Below are 24,796 nucleotides of genomic sequence, written 5' to 3'. Positions count from 1 at the left end.
TCTGTATAGTTGAGGTTCAAACTACCACATTTTAATTTGATTTTAAATTATTTTTAACCGTCCTAAATAGTGTTGTGCTTAATGAATCTTTTGGCGAGAATCATTCATATGAATCTTTCACCTAAGATTTAATCAGATGGATTCATGATTCTTTATGGATTCGAATCTTCAAAACTTAATGAATCTTTCGAAACCTTAATGAATCTTCATAAATCTCTTGAATCTCTCACGAATTTCCCCGTTTCTTTGATAGGCGTGGATAATGCGACTAAAAAAAAGGGGTCTCTCAACCCAGTTTTGGCTGGTGACTTTTTATCAGTTGAGTTGTCTTTACGATTCATGAATCTCTCGACGAAAGATTCATGAATCCCTTAGAAGGCAGAGATTCATTCTGATTCATGAATCTGAATCAGATTTACACAACTCTAGTCTTAAACGATCTAACGCGTTTACAAAAATATTAATTTGGCATAACTTTATTCAAGTACTCTGTTCAAAATAGCAACAGTACCACCTTTTCTGATTCTCATGAACAGTCCATGATTCCATCCCGACCACTCATACTGTAGCATCCATTCGCGAAAACTGCATTTCTTAGAGACACGCACTAAATTTACCGAGTATGCGCCTCTGTAATGCCGCAAAATCATGCGTGACAAGATGTTATTTGAGCAGAACGCAGACAACCGGGACCGTTGACGTTTCGAGTGGATCCTGTAATACTTGAGATATAGCATACCGTCTGGACCTTTTTTTCTATTTCTGGTGCACTTGAGGTCTAGCGTATAGCAAAGGACCAGGATTTGAAAACTTAGAGTAAAAATTGTTCAATAATGTATAACATATAAAGGCTAATAAAAATGGGATAATATCGGAAAATATCATAAAATTTAATATTTTTGAAGTAATCTTTTCAATCTAAACAAAATCGTTTATGAACATCAATTAGTATGCGAAACGATGTTGACTTTTTTGGATCAATTTGTTGTAAGAAGAGTTGAAGATATTAGTTGGAAATAAATTACTCACACCCCACCGACCAACAGTTAACGACCGCTTCTTTATCACCCAAAGAACGATTCAAAGCCAGCGAAGAAAACATCGTAAATACTTCGATTATGACCGGGGCGTGCTTGCCTCCCGCCGCCCGGAACCTCCGTCGACCGGCACGCTGCAAATCTTACGCCGGCCCAAACGCCCTGAGATAATCTGCAACAGATCGTTCCCAGAGATAATAAGTTTATTCCCTGTTGAATGCTCGTTTTGCGACCGAGCGGAGGAAAAAGGGTTTGTAATTTTCAACCGGAGCGACGCGGGCGGAATGGCAAACAGGCTGAAATTGTCACTGTTACGCTGTGGCTTGCGGAGCAGGACGGTGTTGACTCGGAGGAGCTGGGATACAGGGATGCGGCAGCCGTGTATTTATAGTCCACAGCCAACACTCCGGCCTTTCCAAGAAGATGTTTGCGAGTGGTTTGGGAGCGTGCGTCTGAAGAACCCTTTTCTTCGGCGGGCCTATGCGGCGCGCTCGGGGATCGACGTCGAGGTCTCTGACCAGCTGTACGTTGTCGGTTCGCTACATTGTCTGGGTCAAACACATATGCCGGAACGCGCGGCATTATGGTTGCAGAAGCTGGCGCATGAGGAAAGAAGCGTGCAGTTAAATTAATGTGGGAAATTTTATGCCACCTCGTGTTTTGCCAGTTTTTCTCAATCCTCTTCCCTGCTGTTCACTGGTGATGCTTCTGTTGTTCTGTCATTTCTTTATCATCGGGCGCGTTTAAACACGTGCTCTTCTATATTGTATTTTTTTGCCCGCAGTCACATGTTCGTTTTTCTCGTTTGTTTCATTTGTCCGTTTCTTGTTCATCTCTTAATTTCATCGGCATCTTGCTTATTTTTATTTCCCGACACCCATCACGGTTTGGCGTGCTCGGAGTAATTTGTTAGACAAAGCCTAGAGTCGTCGTGTAGGCTTGTAGCACGGTGGAGGGGTGTGTGTTTTTACTCAAATCGTAGGAATCTGGATTAGTTCACATTTTAGGGTTTCTTGGTTTTTTTTCCCACTTTGCCTTTTTCATTCACTTTTCGTCTCCGAGCAGACGATGGTTTCGTTTGTCAACGAAGTTTTAATGTTATTTTTCTTTTCGTTTCGTTGTGTTTAGTTACCAAGACAATGTCTATGTACGGCGGAACATGAGTTCAGTTCATTCCCAAAGAGCATGGCAATCTTTGGGAATGAACCGAACATGCGGTGCATATGGTGGCTTTTGGATGGATTTGCTGAGGTTAATGCAATACGAAGCAATGCCTCAATGTGCATTAGTGTTTCTTTGTGCGATGGGAGGCATTTAAGAAAAAGGGCCAGCTAATGGACGGAACGTGCCTGTGCCTCGTGTTTTGGTGTTTTATTATTGGTCTTTAAAATCGCGCGGGATCGATAACGGTCCATTAAGCATTTACAACAAACAATGCTTGTCTCTACATATGTCAAGCTAATTAGTATATGTTAGGAGTTAGTTAAGTAATTCCAAAGAATGGATATATATGAATTTTGCTGTTGGCAAAGGTAAAGTTTATTTTTTTTCCCTTTAGCACACGCTTTTTCATCTTTGAAATACTGTTGGAGACGTAGAACATTCACTCAACCCATTTTGATGCACATCAATACCTACGGAAAAGAAAACGGATGGCGCCATTGGATCGATTGTTTGCGGCTGTGGGATGGAAAAATGGTACTTCCCTTTGGCGGTAAACAGCACTTGACGACGACGCAAATTAAATTTTCATCTTGAGCCCCGGCCCGCACTGCGAGAAGACGGTGGAAGATAATTTATTTAATTATTCACTTTCATACCGCGTGCCGGCTGCATGCATGTGACTGTGCGCTGCAAGTGACGTGGTTGTTAGATGGGGTGGTGGGTTCTGGCTGCAGCCGTGCCGAGGGTCGTTTCGGCTGGAAAGTTTCCAATTCGGAGTGAAAACTTCGCTCTCCACCCGCGCCATCAAGGCGATGACGCTGATGAAAACGCACGAACGAAGGGAGGTGATTCGTTCAGGCAGAAGTTTTCCTGACCCAATTTGCGATCGGATAGTTTATCTTCTGACCTGACCTCGGCAAGCCAGAAACGTTTCAAACGGTATGTGCCACGTGATGGATATTTTTATTTGATGAATTTATTTTCGATAAAGTATATTTGGGGAATCTACACCGTGCCGGTGTTCACGAAACTGATAAAATGCTCACGTACTATTCGAATTTTATAAGTTGATCTCTTTCTTGTGTTAGACATGTTTTCTTGTTTAAGAAAATTATAAAAACAAGAACGGATCGAAAGTGAAAAATTAAGCTTCATTTGGGAAATGATCTCCTAAAATATATGGAAGTGGAAGAATTCCTAGCTAGGCTGAACGTTTTTCCTGCTCTTCTAGATCTTTTACACTTTGCTCACTGTTCGTTTTAGTTTTCTATACGACATTGAATAAAATTCTCCGACGAAACGACGATTAAAAGCGCTGCAACCTTCCGAGCTGAGTCGATGTTGCTCGACGCAAGCGTTGGAAAAACAACATTAGATGAACTGTGTGTGTTTGTACTTTTTTTTCGTATTTCTTTTGGAGGAGGTCCTTCCGAAAGCAGCCATTCTAAAGACAAGACCTTTCAAACGGTTGGCAGGTTCGAAAGGAAACCGGGCCGTGCCGGTTGTCAGCACAACGACGGCGACAGTTCGCCTGGACGGGTGGAAAATGCAGGCAGACGAGAAGCCCACTGCCGAAAAGGTAAAACCTCGAAGTGCAGCGAGCACCACAATGGAAAAAGGTTTTTGCCCTTGCCCGATGAATTATTCCGTTCGTCTGAGGCGCAGTCGCGGTATGCAGCTCCCGCTCGAGCCGCTTTTTGAGACACACATACACAACCACACAAACCGTATTGGAAGGAAAGGTTCTTTCGCCCCCTCCCCCCCCCCCCCCCCCCCCTTTTGCTCGGCAGGTTCTCCTGCTTCGAGACTGTGTATTTCGCTGCCTTTAATTGAACGGCACCGCAATGCACGGGAAAATGCCTTCCCGGGGCCGAGACCGGTGCGAGACCGGAGCCGGGAAAAATGTCGGCTATTTTTCGGTAGCAGATTCGTAACCGAGCCGGTGCGGTTTTGACCTTACTTTAAACGGTTTGGAGTTATTTATGGGCAACACTTCCCCTAAACAATGTCCAGGGTTTTTGGTTTGGTTTTCCCTCGAGGGAAGCTTTAGTTTTTTGTTGTTGTTGTTGTTGTTCGGTGTTGGTCTAGCTTCGTTTCGCCGTTTTCCCCGCCACCTCACGCGAGCATGGACGAGGGCCATCGGCAACGGTGGTCCGCATATGAAGTCATTAGGTAAACATCCACCTTTTCCACATGCATGCTCATTTTCAACCCGCTGTCCGCCGTCGATGACCCCGACGGCATGCAAAAATATGCCAAAGAAGGTTCAAAGCGGTGTGGCTAGCTGCTAGCGCTCGTCGTTTCGGTACACATTCAACCCGCCGCCGGCCTCCTCGAAAAAGGAAACACCCGCACCGCAATGGGCCGAATTCACGCTCGGTCGGGTGTGAAATATTTCCTGCGGCGCGATGCACCAGCACAACGTTCCCCACCAACCCACTCCCCGGGCGGCATTCGAGCAAAAATTTATGCACTTTTAAACGAGAATCCAACATTCAAAACATAAAACCCCCGGCGTATGCATGAACACACACACACACCCTCCGATGTTCCTGCATGGCGGCGATTGGGGCGGGGAAAACAATCTGGAAACAGACCATCGCCACCGAATGGTGTGGAGAGGGGGGGAGGAGTGGCGGACATTTTCGGAACGTAAGCGGAGGATGTCTACAATTAGCGATGAATTTATTTTGACATTTATGAGATGTTCACGCCATCACGGGGAAACGACAGTGTGAAGTGCTTTGCGTTGGTGGGAAGTTCTTTACGATCTCGTGTCGTCGTCTCACGTGCTGTCGATCTTGTGCCTGTGCCGTCACGTGTTTCTTTTTCCTTCCGAGATGCCGTACCGAAACGGTTTTACCTCCCTTCAGACAGATTGATTCATGAACTGATGGTCTCGTGACCTACCTGTAACAATTCGTTGCTCCTTCTACTCTTCATTTAGAAGTGAACCGATTAGGAGGAAAGAATGGGTTCCATTTGGCCTAACAACGTTGAAAGCATAATCGGCTGCTCCTCCGCCTCCTTCTCCCTTCCCATTCCGGAATGCACCCAATTTTTGCACGATGGTGGATAAAAAAGTAAGACCCGTTTCGCCCTCCTTGGATGCAGTTGAATGTGACGGTTCAAATGAAGACACCCGAGCCGAGGATGCTGGCTCGGAAGACAAATGCGTCTGTCGCGGGGTTTTTGCATGCCCTGGTGCTCGGTGTTGATGTGGCCCGATTGTCTGCTGCAGATAGGTGGCCTGCCGTTCACGGCATTGTAGCGCATTAATCAGTGCACCCATCGGTCGGAGGAGTGGGAGGAGACGAAAAATGGTACCGTTTCTCTTGTTGCTTTCTTCTGTGTGTGGCCGAAGGAAAAGCAGTGTTCGGGGCAGGATGGTCACTCGAAAATTATGGAGCGTGCCAACGTGGGTCGTGTGGCTGGTACAACTTCATTCTTAAAGCAGAGGACAACGGAACGAACGGAACCGCCAACCGGGTCGCCCCGTGCCTAACGAGCTGGAACCGTTTGTGGCAACGATTGTGGATCGCTTCTAGAGGCGCTAGAGCGGGAGAGAGAGGGGAGGGACAGTGGGGCGCATCCTCCCGGTGAGCGCGTTGATGCGTAGGTCATGGTCGCAAGGCTACAAATCTCCCGCAGAGCGGCGCCAGTCCCCCAGCTGTCTGCCCTTTAGGCCTCGTTTGGCTCCGTTTAGCTCAACAACAACAGCATGAAACGAGTCAACAATCGAGATTCATCAAACCAACTGCTGCAAGCGGCCGAGCCCGGTTTCTTTATACGCAGATTTGTAACGAGAGTGCCAGTACGAGTACCGTTATACTGGGTACTGTATCTATACATACTGATTTGCAATTTGTTAAAGATGCATGTATGTTACAAAAAATATACCAACGGTTTTAAAACACAGAACTTGGATGCATGTAACTGCATTTTGTCATATGGTTTTCGTGCCGCATTCCATGAGGTAGAATATCTGAACTCATGTTTGGTTTCCAATTTTGGTTTGATAGGCCGGAATAAATTATTCAGTGATTTCTCCGTAGAAAAACTGTGACTTACATGACTACGTACATTTCACCAGTCTTTTGACGTATTCCGCAGAGCAGTAAGGGTATGAGACAGTTATCTTAGTGTTCACATCATGTGAGGTTAGTTTCACAATACAGTTTCGTAGTCCGTAACTGTCAGGGAGCTGTAAATTGAAACGGAAGGATGAACTTTCCACAACGTAAGCAGCTCCGTTTGTGCTTGTTTTGTGCAGAGACAGTATCCTATCAAGCAGAGTGGAACATGATCGGGCAAAAGAGACATGTATTTTTAAAAACTTAGACGCCAAAACTGCGATATCCTAAAACCTTGTTGGTCTTTTACGATACCTAGGGAATTTTATTTTGCAAATCATTTGCATCAAGGAATTGCCAGAAGAGAGTATCTTAATACGATGAACTACACACGAGTCTGTTTCCTGCAGTGATGAGAATAACAACTCTTTTTAGAGATTTGAATCAGAGTGAATAATCATCACAATGACTCGAATCTTTAAGTCACTCTTTTGTGATTTAAAATGTGTAAAATGAGCTTTTAGTCGTCAAAGAGATTTGACTTCTCAAATCCCAATAGAGTGAACGAGTGGGTAAAAGAGTCGCTTGTCGTCATAGAGATTTGAATCTCAAGTTGTGATTCGAATCTCATGTAGTGATTCGAATCCCAGTTTGGGAATCATTACATGGGATTCGAATCACAACTTGGAATCGTTCAATCTTTTGGGATTCGAATCCCTGTTAAGGATTCAAATCAAAGGGAGTAACAAAAACTATCTGTTAGGATTTAAATCGTTCGTTCAATATTAAGATTCCAATCACTCACTCATTCTCACTCAGAGCGCACATCACTAGTTTCCTGGTCATTGACAAGTAAACATGCAAAGAAGACAGTTTAAAAATGATAAAATTTCTGATGGCAGAAGTTATTTCTGGTCTTAACAGTATTTTGTATGTAAAACAAAATTGATCAGTAGAACAGATATGTAGCGGAACTTATCAGCAGGTTGTGTGCCACTCTCAAGTATCTGGTAAACATTGCTTAAGGATCGGTAAACATAAGTAAAAGTACGTCTGCTGGAACCAGTGTTGAGAACGGTGATGTTCATTGACATTCAATTGCTGACATTCATTCTGCTTGAAGCTCTACATTCAAATTTCGTTCATTCACTTGACCGTCACGTCAAAAAATGTCATTTCATACGACGACATTTTCTTGGTGAAATCCTATGACACTAATTTTTCAGGGATTCAAATGATCAAGTTAGCATACGAATATCCACCATCCAACATTCAGTAAAACCTGTCATACGATTCTTTTGGTCTCATTCTTTGTGCGTTTCCAGAGCTAGTGCTAAGGTTTTCTTTTTGAAATAGAAAAATATGTGTGTTGTGATTAACACGTAAACTGCGCAGCGGTAAAACGAAATGAAGTGGACAGAAAGAAATGAAGAGAGTGCATGAAAATGAAGCACACTGGCAGACTGACACTGGCGGACCAACACTGGCGGACCGACACTGGCGGACCGACACTGATGGACCGACGTGACGGACGTGGCGTGAACGGAAACTTCACTGTCAGTCCCCAGGGACTGACATGGCGGTTAACGTGTTAAAAACCGTTTTTATAAGTTATTTTTATATGTTACGGTTGTTTGACGCTACGAAATTAAATTTGACTATCGAAAAAAGTGATTTACATTGCATACGAAAAATTCAAATGACATTCACAAGACATTCATTTGAACGAGGATTCGATGGCGGTAACTACAGCAAATGAATGTCGTATCATTGAATGTCGTTGACATTCATATGCTACTACGGTGATAGTCTTAGACGATTCATGTCACAAACCCATAATTCGTTTCATGATCATATTCACTGTCGTTCATAAACAATGATTTCGACAAGTAGGCTACAGCGAATATAAAAAAAAATGTCGACAGTTTACAACACTGGCTGGAACGCAGAAGACGGTGAAAGATTGGAAAAAGACCGGCACGTCGCCGATACTAGCGCTGCAGGAAAAACAACACTTCGAGCGTCACACGGTGTGCATTATGGGCCGCCGACTGCATCGGAACCAAGGACCTCCGCCGCTCGTTATGCAATCGGGCCACACCTACCGACGACCAAGATTGAAGCGTGTATGTCCCCGAGCTGCGCTGGCCGTTCCAATCTTTATCAATGGTTTATTTGGTTGCTTGTTTTTTTGCCTCGCTTCTGTTGTCCTGTGTCATCCCGAGCTAGCCGGAAGCGAGGTTCTGTCGTGGCCGCCCGGTCGTATCTGCCGGCTGATCGGTTCAGTAAATAAAACCAATGTTTATCGATTATCCGTCGCGTCTCGACGGCTTGCCCGGGGGAGATGGGGGGGAGATTGCGCGGCAACTTGTTTGTTGTACTCTGCTGGTTGCTTTCCATTTTTTCATGCCGAACTGTGAGCTCTACCGTTCGAACCCCTCGAGGAGCGTCGTTTTCGTTCCGTTCGCAATCGAAGTATGGTGTAAGCTGCGGTCTGGTCGAGGGTTTAGCTGACGTGAGCAATCTGGTCGAGTGTTATAGCTCATGCTACCCTCGGGAGCATCGGTTTGGTAGCCGCACAACGCGGTGGCGTCCTTTCTTTCTTCCTCGACCAACTGACAGGGCGTCGTTAGTCCTGCGAAGAGCTGTACTAGGTGGTGGAAAGTCAACTTTGCTTGTGGGAAAATGCACATCACCGCCTTCATTTCCGTGCTACTTTGAGTTGCAAATCTGCGACTCCAGCTATGATATCCCACTATTGCCGGTTGAATTTTAAATTAGTAAAAACACAGCCTCAACTTGCATATTGTGTGTGTGTGGTGGGGATATTTTTTTGTTAGAAGCACTTGCAATGGCCGACGTCGTAATAATACCCTTCAATGATGCCAATGATGATGGTTCGTTGTAATAAATTATCATAATAGGGATTCCACGCTGACACTATAGATGACGCGTTTAAACTCCGACGGCCAGCGCTCGAGCTGAGGGAAGTGAAAATACCACACGGGACCGTTTCGGACCGGTCGTAAACTTTTTCCCGGTTTTCGGTCAGGTTGGCGCACAATCCGCGGGCCAATAAGAATGCTACCATTGCTTTCCCGTAACCCGCGCCACCTTCTCTGCCGGTCAGGCCGCACAATCATTGCGCTTTCCTTCAGTCGATTAGCCGCCGGGAGGCGTGCGGAACGTGACCACGCAAGGAGCGACAAAATGATGAGACAAGTTTTGCAAAAGGTGAAATTTGAATATTTATTACCTTGCGTAAACTATTTCGTCCGGAGGTGGCTGGTGGCTTACTTTCGCCGCCATGGCCGTCGTTGAGTGGGTTTGGGCCTTGGTGACGTGGTGACACTGGATGCAAAGTTTATGTCTCGCTGGGGGAAAAAAAACGTTCTTCCCGGGGAACGTTAATAAATTCAGTACTGAATCAATTTTCACACAAAAGTTCTAATGGATGTACATTTAATTTTATTCGCCGCGAAGAGAATTTATTTTTCACCAGAGTCCGTGGAAGGAGAAATAAAGAGATAATATTTTTTTCTAGTTTATTCAGTTGAATGGCGTTGGCATACGAAATGATATATTTGTGGAGTTACATTTTCAATATTTGTGAGTATCTGAATCCAAATAGTTAACGATTTTTCTACGATCTTTTGGGATCTTTTCTGGATCATGCTTTGAAGCAAGAGACAACATTTTGACAAAGTCATGCAAAATAAATACATATGGAGGCTTGACGCGTCCTACCAAAATAAACATTTAATGGCGACTGACAGACCTAGAAGCATGCTTGTAAAAGAAGTCGGATCCTCCACTGTCACTTGCTACTTTCAATGGCCCGCTGAGGACCTTGCATGAGGACATTCTGGCCACATAGTGACAGTCTGTGGCGTGCAGGTTCTCCACAGGAAGTCCGTTGTTTTCCTTACAACTGACCGGTATTACGTTGCCTCAGTTCAGAAGATGGAAGGAAGGAGTGGATAGAATTTGTCGAAGTACAAAATACTCAACAAATGGGATCTCAGTGGGGGACTAACGAAAGATTGGCTTCGTTGAACGTCACAAAGTGTTTGTTAGGAGTTGTGGAATTAGAGACGGTTGGAATGAGGTAGTAAAAAGAGTTGAAAAATCAGTGATACCAGATTGTGAAGTAGCGTGTACTGACTCCGACGTTAGTTCTGGAACAACTATTTCCCCAAAAAAATGAAACAGAACAACCTGTCTCCACCAGAATGCAATGCATCCTGCTAACTAACACCCGACTGTCCGGTTTGGCCGGAGCAATCAGGAGCTAGTTTTTAATAACTATATCCAATGCCCGCCACATCCCGCATCCCAACCGTCGCTCAAGCTTCGACGACGCGAAATGCCAGCGAGTGGCGTGAAATAGAATACGTGACATTCCTCTGATAGCGCGCGCCGTCCGACGCACTCCATGTATGACTCTTTATAGCTGCCTTCGCTCTTCGTCCGGCCATACCTCTCCCCCTCGGGCACGTCATTCATTTGACTGCTCGGTGCTTAGTTTGTATTATTAACGTGCAGGGGAGGGGGGGTTGGACACCCTGTGTGGGTGTAAAAGGACCCGCGGGCAGAAAGGAAGAGAGAAAATACCAACGGAAGGGATAACTACGAGGCAAGTTGGTCGCGTTCCGCGCATCTATTTACACAAGCTCTACACTCCCGGTGCGATGGCGATGGCGACGTAACGTACGTAACGTTGCGGTTAGATTGCAAGCGCCTCCCCCATCCACCCCGGGCGCCACCCTTCGTCCGCGTTAGGCTCCTTCTATTATCATTATTTTTATTCACATTGCTTGTGCCGTGCTCTACCACCCGCAACATCGCCGGTGACATTTCCTCCGAAAGGAGCGGAACGCAACAACGAAATAGAGAAAAAAAGCCCAGGAAAATGGTCCTCCCAATGAGTGAGGGTTGAGTGGTTTGAGTGGGATTTGGGAGATGATGTTTGGATTATGGTTTTGCGTATATTTCCTTCGTGTTTTTTTGTACCCGTGGTTCGCCGTGGCTTTTGTTTTGGCGAGCCTTCGTTTGGTCGTTAGGTTTGTTATTTGCTTCAGCTTTTTTTTTTCCTTGTCTCATCCTCGCTTTTCCGTGTGGGTTAAAAATTATGAGTGCGCAGCGTCACGAGGCACATCCGTCACCGGACGACGCGTGTATCGGGCGCGCGTGCATACGTGTGTTTGTGTGTGTGTGACAGCAGCCCTTTCCGCGGGACGCGCTATCGTTTATAATTCATAAACGAAATTGTATACAGTTGACGACGCCATCCGTCGCCATCGGGTGGGAGGGCCGCCTGGTGCGCTGGTGTGTTTGTGAGCGACCTAGTAGAATCCACCCGCTACGGTAGCATCCGTTCGGCGGCTGGCTCTACACGGTCCACACGTCGTCCTCAAGTCGTCGAGCGTCAAAGCGGAAGAAGTCACGTAAAGAGTGTGTCTTTCTGCGTCCTTCGACACTTTGGCGATGACCGGCGCACTGCTGCGAGCCAGTGCCAGACTAATCCGACCGGGTGCCGGGGAATGCCCGCTGAAGTAGACAGTTGCAGCCGACGCAGGGGGGGGGGGGGGGGGGGGGGGGGGGGGGCGCAAATATTGTCTGGGCAGACCGAGGGAGCGGCTTGCGTGTTTTGCATAGCCGGTGGAATTTAGGAGACAGCTGTGTTTACCTCGGTGTATGGAATACATTAGCGCCGGCGTTCGCATTTGGTGGACAGTGAGAACCTCTAGGTTCCCGGCAAGGTTCTCCGTTCCCTCCCGCGTCCCATCGGTTGGTCCTTGGGCAACGGTGACAAATGGAAGAGATTCTTTTTCTTCCGACCTGAATAGGGTTGCAGCGCGAGAAGATCGACCGCAACCTTGCAACCGTCCTGAGTTCCCCGTTGGCTCATGTCTGGTCTATATCCTTGGACGGATCGTTGCCTGCAACATGCTTTCACGCTTTTAATGAATTTTTATTGAAAACGTTGAAGCTGCACGGAAAACGTCGAAGCGGTGATATTTATTCATGGGACTCGGCCGGAGGTGATTTGCTTTTCTGCTTTCTCATCCGTGCAGGTTGTTTGTTGTCCGTTGCAGCGTATCTCGTGTTGCAGGTTATCGCAGCGTTTCTCATTCCACCCCTGTCGGCAGCTTTTCACAACTTCGTGTCATTCACGCGGCTTCACTGTTTGACTTGTCTAGTCTTCATTTACGCTCGGCAAAAGGAAGATGTAAATGCGGCATGGTAATCAAAGGATCTCTCCTTTTGTGTATGGCTTTACTTCAGTACATGTGTCCCCTTTTCCGTGCCCCTCTCACTTCCGCTCACTCATGCTCTATCGTTCTTTCTATTCGCAGGAAAATGTTCATCGGTGGTCTCAGTTGGCAAACAAGTCCAGGTAAGTAAAAATGCTAAACCAACGACCCCAGCCCTTTTGCGAACGCCCGAGATATACCAGGAGAACGTACGGATGGTAATTGTAAGATTAGAAACACAGCTTCTCGTTTACAAACTGCCAGTCTGTGCCCCGGTTAACCTACCGGGACCCACCGCAACCCGGACACAACCTCTAAGCGGCTCAGTGGGGGTGGTATTAAGTTTAACGGCGACTTGAATTACGTCGAAGGAAATACGCCGGTTGAAGACGGGGACTCTTTAAGTCGCACCTGTGCCCAACCTGTAGAAGGATCGTTTCCTGTTGTTTGTGCCACGGTTACGGCTATCCTAACCTCGGGGGGATTTTTTAAACTCCCCACTATTTATGATACGTAGCTAATTCACCTACCTTAGGACAGACTGCTGCTTTCTATACAGATAATACCCTCCAGCACATCTTGTTCGATAAGTATCGATGGTTGGTTGACAGTTGAATTAAATTGCAACACATCTTATTATTGCATCCAGTTGAACTGAACCTTGCTATGTTCGTGATATGACAATCCTAGTAAGTTTTAAAATTAATTTGATAAGTAATTGAATACAACGCTTGTTTTTTTCTTTCTTGCGTAGCTTTAAAGTTGCGTTCGTAACATTTTTACCTTGACATTAAACAACAGTGCACCATTAATTAACGATAGAAAAGCTCAAAACATGAAAAATCTATAATAGTGTTTATTGGATTTTCCGCTTATGGGAATGGTTTGAAGGTTTTTTTGCTGTTGTATGAATTTGCGGTTTTCCCCCACTTTTGATGGTGATTTACACGCAGTCATGTCACATGATTTTATTGTTATTCAAATGGATTAAATGACCGGAGGCAGAACATTTTTACTGGTTTTCATTTTTCTATTTCCATTGAAGCTTTCAGTGGCTATGACATAACAAATAAGCTTCTAGTGGGTAAACTTAAATTAGATGAATATTGTTTCAACTCAGCCACACGTTTGCTCATGGATTATTCATGGTTGTCACATTAATTGTCAACAATTGGCTGGTTTGTTACGCATTCCTTATTTTGTTTTCTTTTTGATAAAAACTACAGCATTCTATTGTATTTACTGGGTTATAGGTCACAATGTACATGCTGCCAACTTCTTTGAAACTCTGCACACGGCTATTTATAAATAATCTCTGAATGTGCATACATTGAGTTTAAAAATGTAGTATTGTAATGTTTCTTTTGATACCTAAAATGTGTGTTGGAAAACATTTGGTGAGAGATAGATTTTTATTTGATAGTTTTCCTAAATTAACTTCTCCTCAAAATTGTGTTTTTACGCACAAAATGTGAATGGTTCTTAGATGAAAGTCAACCAAATGGCACAGCACATGTGGATAGGATAGGAAAATGGTAGAAAAAAGGTTCTCGAGAACCTTGAACCTTGCAACCGTAGCTGCTCTGCAACAATTTACCCCCTCCGTTAGGAAAATGTGAATTTTATTCCCATCCTCAAACGCAGCCATTCTGTGTCTTCCTCTCCGATTATTTCCTCATCCTTTCTTCGCAAGCATGGAAAATCGATTCGCCAAGGAGCGAGAACCGTTTTCTCCGGAGGAAATGAAAACAGCTGAGACCCTCCCCCGAGACGGAGGATGGTGTAGGTGGCACACGCTTGCGATGAAGTCGAAAGTATCAATCGTCTTAACATAAGCACCCGCCTCGGGCATGCCCTCGAGCCGACGACTCCTTGCCGGGCGCGACCCGGGCCTTTGGTCTTTTGGTGCCTTGGGTGGCCCACCGAGAAGGTGGTGTTTTATCGATGAAAGCTCTTCAACGACGCCAAAGGTGGCCCGATGGCTGCCCGGTAAGGTGCAAAAAGGGCGCCCGGACTCACTCCTTAGGCCGCGGTACGACGACTCACCCGACTCACCCGACCTAGTTTACGATGGTTTGCGCTACCGATGCCGTGGTATTGTTGCCGTTGCCCTCTCGAACAGAACACGTTCCGGCTTTTTTTTTTCTCTCCGTTCCGTTTCGTTCGATCGCACCAAACCCCGGTTGTTTCTTTAAAGAATATCCCCTGAAACAATTCAATTCACATGCCGGGAAGCACCGGGGACGTGGTTTTGCAATTTTGTAAGCCCCCGCAGGAATACGGTGGTGGTGGGCGTGCGTTGTTGTGTAGAATTTTTGAATATTTTATCCCTAAACGATTCCGTCGATTTATGTAAACACCCGAAATGGCCCGAGGGCTCTCGGCGCATTCCCCACGGCGGGGTTTCGGTGTTGCCTCCCGAGCCGGGCTCGAGCCGGGAGCGAAGAATTCAATCTGTGATGCCGGACTGGCAGCTGCAGCGCAAAATTCAAGCTTGGTTAACGGTGAAAATTGATGGATGATTGGGCGAACCCAATGAAGTTGGAGCCCTGGAAGAGGCGAACGGATTTCCATTTCTTTTTTTTTTCTTCTTCGCTGGGATCGGTTTTTCATTCCCTCCATCCATCCATGCAGGGTTCGGTGAAGCTGATCACCTGCGGCTCATCAGTGTTGCTGATTGCCAATTTTTTATTTTACCATCATCAACACCCTTGAGGTACCGCTGGTATCGGTTTTGAGCTGTTTCGACGCCTATCCACCTCCCACCCCTCAGTAGGGCAGCCACTTTTCTGTCTGATGGTTTTCTATGCATGAATGGAAATATAATTCGATTTGCGCGCAAAGTAAGGAAAAGGATTTTTACTCCTTATCACCCTAGAGCCGAATTCTTCCGGAGGCCCATCGAAATTGCTCCTCGCGGGGGGACCGTGTCTGATGTTCGTAAATGGGCATCGATAGTGGGGAAAAATTATCCACTTTTCTAGCGAAAAGTTCCGGCTTAAATTTATTCCCAATTTTCGTAGCCGGTGGCGCGATGAGTTTTTCTCTCCCGATCGGGTCTGCGCATCTAAAGTCCTCCGGTGCGGGCGGTTCAGTGAACTCCCAGCAGGATACTAAAAGCGGAGGACGTGTGAGGTGGGGGGTTGTGCACACCGGGGGCCCAAAGCCAACCGACCGCGACAGGCACAGCGGTGCGGAATCGCTAATTTATTGCACACGGTTGCAATTCGGTTCCGTACATTATATCCTCATCGATTTCCGCGCCATAAACAATAGTGCGCCTCCCACCCGCGCTAAGGCCCGTTCCCGCGGGGTCGGAAACAGGGGAAAAACAAAAGTACACTCCAGTCCCGATCGCTTCGAGTAGGTTCAAACATCGACTCCCAGGTTTACCCAACGTTTGCTGGCGGAGGTACTTCGACTCGAGCGCGATGGCGTCGGTGTCTGTCATGGACTTCCAAGAGGCGGGGTGCATGCTTCCCCTATCCCTCATTCCCCAACATGCTCAGCTCTAGCTGTTACGGCAGGGCTTCCGAGGGGGGCTCCGTGAGCCCCCGAAAATTTCGCAATACGAGCAAACAGCCGAAACCGAAATGATTCCGAAGGCTGCCGCCGCCTAGCGCCTGGCGCGAGATACTGGAGGCGCACCGGGGGTAAGGATTTCGTGGATAATAAAACTCCCTAACGTGGCAACGCTCTGCGCCAGGGCGCGTTGCGTTGCGAGCCAAAAAGTACCGCACCCGGTAGCAAATGTTTTCCGCACTATTGGCAAAGCAGTCCCATTTGGCATATTCAGATATTGGAAAGCGCTCTTATGGGGGTTTTTCGGACTTTCGGTCGGGTTTTTTGGTGTTTTTACTTTCGTCTTTCATTCCGGGACTGACTTTTTCGGAACCCGCTGCGGTTCAATTCGTGGGGGAAGGGGGTAGGAAAAGGTAGTTGATGTTTGTGTTTGCGTGGGCGACTGTTTTGCAGCGGTTTTTCCCCTTTTTTCTCTTTTGGGCAAGGTTTGTCGTGTTCGACATAAATTGCATGCATGTTTATTGGGTTGGAGTGACACGGAGTGAAATCAAAAAATCGGGGGAAAATGGGCCCACCTAATATGACTCCAGGGTCATCGCCAGTAGATTTATGAGATCACCTACGCTGTACGAGATTGGTGGGGAAGCTTTCTAAGAGAGTTTTCAAACTGTTCTTGCCCAGTTTTTATTGGGCAACGGAGGAAATCTAAACGATTTCCTCAGCTTCAGACAGATTTTCGTCGTTCCTATCGAGAATGCGATTCCTGACGACGTGCAATGTTGGCTGGGACAGCTGGGAAAATGAGTATCATTCTGCATGGGCTGATAAGCCAGTTCGGCCACAAAGTAAACCACCTATTCTGTGGCCAACGGGAAGTGGATTATGTCAACTTATGTAAACGCTGTTGGCAATGTCCGGTTCGCGAGGACATCCCATCAAGAGTTCAAGGCGTGCACGTAGATCGTGTGGTTTGCCGTTGAAATGCACAATACGTGCCGCCCGCTTCAGCAGCGATTAGTCTGACGAACACCTCTCGTCTACACCCTCCCCCAACCGCAAAGGTCCTATAATCTTCTTGCACCACCAAGTTCAGCAAAGTTTGAATGTCCTTTACGCGGTCGCTTCGCCTGATGACCGCTCGTGGTGTTGCCCCTGATAGGCAACTCTTCTGACGTTTTGCGCGCTGTTTGAGTATTTGCGAGTCTTGTCGGGGGACGCAAACAGCACCGCTTATGCCTGCCTCGCTGGCTTCCAACCACTCGCAGTACCCGGGAGCGATATATTGATTACTTAATCAATCGCTCGCCGACGCTAATGGCCATTTCGGAACGGTCGCTTTCCTGTTGCCAAAATGGCCAAACGTGCCGTTCGGAGCATATCGATTGTGCATACCGCGCGAAATGTGCAGGCCAGGCCCGAGAAAGAATCTCGCGAAACTGCAACGCTCGGTGTTGCGCGAACGGTTTTAATGGCTGGGCACGAATTTTACGTACGGCCGGCAGCAAATTTGTGTACGTTGCGTAAATCGCGCGATGCCTTCGGGTGGAAAATGTGCTGATATGAATTTGCCGTTTCCCCATTTCGTTTGTCTGCCACCGAGGATGGTCCTGTTTTTACTCCTCCATTTCAGCTTCTTCGACGCTGCACATTGCATCCAGTTTCGTACCTGCACCGGGAGGAGTAAATGCAATTATGAGTTGACCCGGACACGCTGATCGACGGTTGGTGGCGATAATTCGCCTTCGAATATAAATCGTGCCCGCTGCATTTGGATGTGTTGAGCCTAGTTTTAGTCGTTTTGTCACGCAGCTTTCGCGTACGAACTATTTAATCTCGTAGCGGTTGCAAATACACTTTGATCAGTTTTGTTTACTTAGCTGAGACTTCCCGTCTTCAGGTTATTCAATTGAAAGTTCTTCGTTTTCCATGTCTGGCAGGGTTGGATTTAGAATGAGGGTAAGAGGTAGATCTAGAGTTGTGAAAATCTGATTCAGATTCATGAATCTGAATGAATCTCTGCCTTATAAGGGATTCATGAGTCTTTCGTCTAGAGATTCATGAATCCCAAAGACACACCAACTGATGAAAAGTCAACAGCCAAAAATGGGTTGAGGGACCTCTTTTATTTCCACGTCCATGAAAGAATCGGGGAGATTCATAACATTATCCATGAAAGATTCATGAAGATTCATTAAGGTTTCGAAAGATTAATTAAACTTAGAAGATTCGAATCCGCATTCGAATCCATCTGAATGAATCTCGCCAAAAGATTCATTAAGCACAACACTAGGTGGGACTCATCATTATCATCATCATGAGTTTCTCGGAGTAAACGGTATCTCCCTAGTATGACTGGCTTTTACAATAAAAAATGAAGATATAGGGTTAACTTTGCTGAGAGGTTTGGTACAGATTTAAGAATCCAAAGACATAAAAGCTTTTCATATTTTTCTTAAAGTTTACCAATGCCAGTCATTACCGACAAATTTTCACTGTCTAGATCTCATCGGTTCTAGCGAACATTTTATGTAGCTAAGATTTATTTCCCATCAAGTATGAAAAAGTATAAGAATACACGTTAATGGCTCCTATTATGCCTAAACCATCTTCTGACGATTAATCCAATAATCTTTCATTCAAAGTGTTGTGCTTCTAAAATACATCATCAGAAGATAACAGGCTTGATTTCTTTGAATTTTATTCATCTGTGAGTTTTTGTGATGTAAGCATCATCCGTAAGCATCGAGCGTGAAGTGTAAACATCCCTGTTTCGCTTCTTTTCCGTTCGGTACTCAATTATCTACATTGTTTCAGTGCTAAGCGGTCTCTTTAAAGGGTGAAAGATTTGGTCTAATCTTCTCCGTTGGATTCGGTTACTTTCCCTAGCGCTTCTTCGTGCAGCATCAAGGAATCGCTTGCACGAAAAATAGGCTCCTTTCTTCAATGGCGACCATCCAAAACGCGTCGTTTATCATGTCGTGCTGCCCGTGCTTAGACCATCCTAATGCTCACCGATCCGGGATTAGTCGGTCCGTGAAGTCGGCACCCAGTGTGACAACCATCTTCCGACGAATCATCGACAAGTTTTGGTTCCACCACTTAATCCAGACTGTTTGTGGTTTAATGTGTAATTAATGGATCACATCGAACGGGATCGGCGAAACTTAATTTGCAAGTTTAGCCCAGGCACCGGGAGAAGGGCGTCAACTACCAGTGCGGTGCCTTGAGATTTCCTCATCAAAGACTCGCCATCCGCTTTGCCGGCCAACGGTGCGCATTGGCCCCAGACCGTCCGAGGAGGTTGCCGGAGTGCTCGATCATCCATCGGTGAGTCCCGGCCCCATTTTGCACCGCTTAAAGATGGCTCCCCAAATAGTGGCCACTGCACCGGACCCCGGACAGGATTGCCGGATAATTACGCTCAGGGAGGTTAATTAACCTAAATTAATTATGTCGACGGCTGGACGGACGCTCTTTGTCCCGTGCACTTTGTGTCATTAATTTTCCGGCCTGCGGAATCTCTGGTTTCTATGGTCGCACTCCAATTCGGGCGCCGGGTGATCACTGTCAGCTAGGCCAACGAGCAATAAATCCTTGCTGAAAGGATTCTTCTGCTGCCCCCGGGCATGATGAAGGTCCCCGGGTACGCAACGCTTGATTAATTTCGATTTGTTTCGATGATGCTTTTAATTTTTCGGGGCAGCCTTAAAACATGAAGGCCGACACTTTCAACCAAAGGATAATATTTGGGGCTAAGATTAAAGAGAATTTCTGGTATGACAAGTGAGTGTAAAATTGACAAATACTAAATTTAAAATGGTTTAGTAGATCTGTGGGGCGTTTATTTGACGTTTTGGAAAAAAGAAAATACCTTTTTATTTCGTTTCAAACGATTTGTCTAACACCTCGTCGTAATCACTCCAACTGGTTTGAAAGCGTTAGAGAGGGTTTAAAATGTTCTACATTACAGGTATCATCTCATTAGTTGCATTCCAGGTTTATTGCCACCGTGTCGCAACTCCTTTTTCTTCTATGAAAAGATTTGCGCCCTTGTTTCGATGCAATAAAAATGTAGAATAGGTAGCCGTTTCAAATGACTCTACTGTTATTTTCATTAAATTCACAAGGCAAGGGGTAGCGCATACTTACACTCTCAACCTGAGGGAATTAAAGAATTAAAACCTACTTCCTAGTTTTGGTACGAGCCATGGCACTTTGTTGGAGGAAAAAAAGGACATGGAATTTGAAATAAACCATAGACATTAGCAAGTAATCTCCTTGCTTGGGATTGAAGGGGTAGGAAGAAAAGAGTCAATGTGTGTGTGTGCGCCGCTGGTGGAGAGAGAGGTTGTTTATGGCAGGTGAAAATTGCACAGGAAGGAAGCATACCGAAGGAATCATCGGTGGCGTATGTCACACTTCGGCAAACGATGGAAACGTGACGAAATGTAATTAGCATTGAGCGATGCAGCAGCGTCCTACCTGACACCTTTCTACCTGGCGTTGGGTGGTGAGGAGAGAAGAAGGAAGTCTGAAGGTATGGCTCGTTTTCTCATCCTCACCGCCCCCACCCCCCCTCACCATACCGTACGACTTTTCATTAGTCTGGCTCGCCGAAATGGAGCTTGATGGAGTTGGTTGACTGGCTTTTTTCAATTATTAAAAGTCTCCCCACACGGGCTGCACTTACCCTTTGGGAGGGTGGCTTGGGTTTTTCCTCGCACCCACCGAGAGTCCTGGGTGGGGGACTTCGGAGGAAAACGTGTAAAAATTGAGCCTTTGCCTTTGCCGGTTGACGGTGCGCCGTTGACGTTGTCTTAAAACCTCGTTGACAAACATGAAAGACGACGTGTACTTTTCATCAACGCTCGTTTGGATTCCGCCCGGGATGCATTTCATCATGTGAGTATGTGCATGTGTGTGTGTGTGTGTTGTTTGGCAAGTGAATGGCGTAAAATGCACCCTTGGAGGCCGCCGGGGCGAAGGAACGTAGCTCGTCGGTGGCGCTGACGTGTTTGGTGGAGCATTCTCGCAGGCGAAAGCTTTGAAGACTATGCGACGACCTTTTTCCCGGGCCGATGGCAAGATTCCTGCTGGCATGCAAAACCATTATGCTCGGGCACGTTAGTCTAGTCCCGGCGGTGGCTGTGCTGTGATCAAATCTTTTGCGAGTGACGAAGATTTTCCTTTTATTTTTTTCTAATTTACACCATCTGCCTCGCATTCGTCGTAGTCTTTATTGTAGAACCCGACGAGGAAGGCGCACCAATACGCGTGTGTGTGTGTGTGTATGTTTTCCCTCTTCATCCCATTTTACAGGACCATGTAGCCTTGGATGGGTTTGGCGTTAAAATGTCAATGGAAGGAAAAAAAAAGGACACATACATACACCGATCCCATAGAGAAGCCATCATCGGAATGAGGTGGTAAATTATGACCGTCGGGAAAATGTGACGCTCGCACGGACCGATGCACTTGCGAACACGTTATTCCTACGGGGAGGGACTACGGGAGTGGAAATATGAGAAAGCAGTTAACCCCTTTACCTGCCACCACTCCGGTCCTCTCCACCGAAACCCCTCCACGATGTAACAGAGCGAATGGAAGGGCGTAAATGAATGTCTAATGACAGCGAGCAAATGTTTGTCTGTTTGGCTAGCGCTGTAAGGACGGACGGACGGAGTGTAAAGGATTAGGAGGATCGGAGGTCGGGCCGGAGGGGGCCAAAGGATGCGCACGATGAATTGAACCCTGAGCCAGTGAGTTCTGACGCCCGTGGCTGACGTGGAGCCCGAGAACGACCGAAAATGCCATCAGCGTGCACGGGAATGATTTGTTGGTGGCAACTGCAAGGGCTCTGCTTTTGTGCCAAGTGACTTTTGCCTGCTCAAAAGATGCCGGAGATGGATCACACCGGATGGGCGGTTAGGGGAAGATGAACGCTAGTTGAAGGTTTGATGCAAGCCACACATAAAACACGCAACCTCTGTCGGTTGATCCTTGGAATGGAAGCTTGAGAAAGGTTTTTAATTTTCTTAAAAAAATGGGACAAGTTGTCAAGTGATCCATAAACTAAGTGTGGCATAGTTGACGAGGTAGAGAAAAATGCTGAGTTGATTATAAGATGGCAACAACCAACGGAAAATATATTCATGTAAGCAATCTATCAAATCAAAAAGAGCAAATCATCATGAAACAGGCTAGATATGCTAAGCGTACAACTAATTTGTGGAGGTCTTGCACATCGTATGACTTGACTGTACACGCTTGCGTTTACCGGTTGAGATAAATTGCAGATGGAAAAAGGCGAACGTACAAAAAAAAAAAAGAAATCAACAAACCGCCGCGTACAAAACACATTCATTCATTGAGATTTATGTCGGACACGCGTGTCTGGCGGGAAACATGCGGTTTTTCGGTCGCCGTTTCGTTTCGCCTTCTTCCGATGGCCAATTGCAAGCACTTTCTGCGCGTGCCCACGCTCGCAGCATGTTTCCCGCTCCCTTCCCCGCCCATCCCGCTTCCGGTGGGATGGTTCGTACGTTAACGAGCAATAAAGAATGGCAAAAAATTAAAAAGAAAGAAACCCCAACGAAGCATTCGCCAAGTTCGGCCCGGGTCCAAGGATAACGTGACCCGCCAGGGCTCGAGTGCGACAAATGCCATCATAATTGCGGAAGCAAAAGGATGCCCCGGGTGGGTGGGTAGCAACCGGCGGCAACGTTATCGCACTTAGCGTCCACAGCTCCACCTTTTGGTGGCTGGAAGGACACTGTCCCTCCACTCGCTGTGTGACATAAACGTGGATTATTATGTAGTGAGATAATGAGGGAAGAATAGATATTTCATGTTCCATAAGTGATACACGTTCTTACACTTGACCGTGGCGTACGAGATGGGGAAAGCCAAACATGAAGTTCGAATAGTTTATTTTTCCTAACGTGAGCTCAGTCTTTTTTGAGATTCATATGAGGTTGACTCGATTAAGTGTTTGTTGCAACATTACATTCATAATTCGAAGCGTGCTTGGAATTGCAGTAGATTTTATATTTGTGTTGCAAGTTTCTTCAACCTAGCTAGTAGTTATTTAAAATCAAAGATCTTGTTTTCCTTTGGACCAGCCAGTTATCTAATAATGAATGTTTCAAGATATGTCTTGAGTAAATTGAAGTACTTCGTTGTTTATTACCACATAACGTAGTTTAATTCCTTTCTAATATTAATCTTTCCAGTATACATGTGAGTTGGGAATAATCAAGTAGACATTGAAATATTATAGAGGAGGATATAAAAAGGAGTGATGAACAGCAGCAGTTGAGTTGAATTCAGGGAGTGAAAGAATTTGGTTGTATATTATAGGAAGTATCTAGAGAAGAACCAATATATAGAAAACCTTACATACATGTGCTACCAAAATTGATAAACATTGGCGTGTTTTTGTAATCTGATCTTCTGTGGCTTCAAAATTTTACCTAGATTGATTGAGGCTCTATTCTTTGACCTTTGATTTCATTAATAATCCTTGGAATAGACTTAGAAAACATTCTATCGCAAGTCGTTATCTTTTGGCACTCATTTAGACTTTAAGGCGTTGCATACCATCGACTTTTCGCGGATATCAATTAAAAGAAATGCTTCCCACCCTGTTTCGGACAGCCCTCCTCATCGTACATATTTTATACCATCCGCTCCACCTCACCACCAGCTCCGCGGATCCGCTAGCTAAAGTTCATTTCCCTTCGAGGTAATTACTTTCTCCGTTGGACGTAATCAGGCGTGTTCGTCGTTTGCGTTTTACGTCCGCTTTTCCACCTTCAGCGGGGAAAAACGCCCGCCGGCGAGGAATATCGGTTTTATGGTGTCGCTTTTCGCTAGATAATACAAATGGAATTGAAATTCTATGCACCCGGGCAGGAAGGATTTGAGGGAAAGCCAAGACCACATGGCTGTGACGGGCTCGGTTTGACGGTGGCCACTCCTCGGAGCGCGCGAGCAACGACTTTTGTTTTTATCTTTTTGCCCACCACCTCGGAGTTTGTTTTACTTCGGTGTAAAAATAAGAATCTTATCGCTTAGCTTCTGTCTTTACTTTCTCTCTTTCTCTCTCTCTCTTTGCCCGGGTGCTCGATAACGGGGCCCCTTTAAGGGGTGTGTTTTTGTTTTGTTCCGCACGCCGGTAGCCGATTGGAAATGGTCGTATCGTAAATTGTGCACTACCGTGCGGCGCTCGTTGAACCGAATGACACCCTTGCAACGTACCGACTTAATGGGCTCGAAGCGTGAAACAATTCGAAGCATTTTATGGTCATTCGATATCTTCTGCGGCTGCCACCAGCAAGCCAAGCCTTGCGAGCCACTATCGTTTCTTATGCTCGACACCCCCCCGAAGGAAGCCATGAAATGGGTGCTTTTAAATTCTTTTCCACTTTACCGACATTTCATACGTTTTGCGATCTTTTTGCTGACTCTTTTGGCAAATGAGTCGTTTGTTGTTTATAATATTTTTGACTGCCTTTTTCTCATTTTGAGCTCAAGGAAACAGTTTAAAACTCTTTTCCACTTTACCAACATTTCATACGTTTTGCGATCTTTTTCCAGACTCTTTTGGCAAATGAGTCGTTTGTTGTTTATAAATTATTTTTTTGACTCTCTTTTTCTTATTTTGGAACTCAAGGAAACAGTTTAAAACTCTTTTTCATACGTTTTGCGATCTTTTTGCTGACTCTTTTGGCAAATGATTCGT

At 45.9% G+C, this 24,796-nt stretch overlaps 1 protein-coding gene across 1 annotated transcript in view; it reads left to right on the top strand.

The window, feature by feature from the left end:
- LOC131264988 (RNA-binding protein Musashi homolog Rbp6-like) overlaps positions 1-24,796 on the top strand; it is a 235,935-nt gene that overhangs the window by 66,235 nt on the left and 144,904 nt on the right. The window contains exon 2 of the mRNA XM_058267249.1: positions 12,634-12,674. Within this exon, the coding sequence (XP_058123232.1) occupies positions 12,634-12,674 (41 nt within the window). The remainder of the gene's footprint in view (positions 1-12,633; positions 12,675-24,796) is intronic.

The sequence above is a fragment of the Anopheles coustani genome, chromosome 2, assembly GCF_943734705.1.
Source record: "Anopheles coustani chromosome 2, idAnoCousDA_361_x.2, whole genome shotgun sequence".
NCBI classification, from domain to species: Eukaryota; Metazoa; Arthropoda; class Insecta; order Diptera; family Culicidae; genus Anopheles; species Anopheles coustani.
Note: the sequence above shows the minus strand (reverse complement) of the source record. Positions and strands in the feature narration are given on the sequence as shown.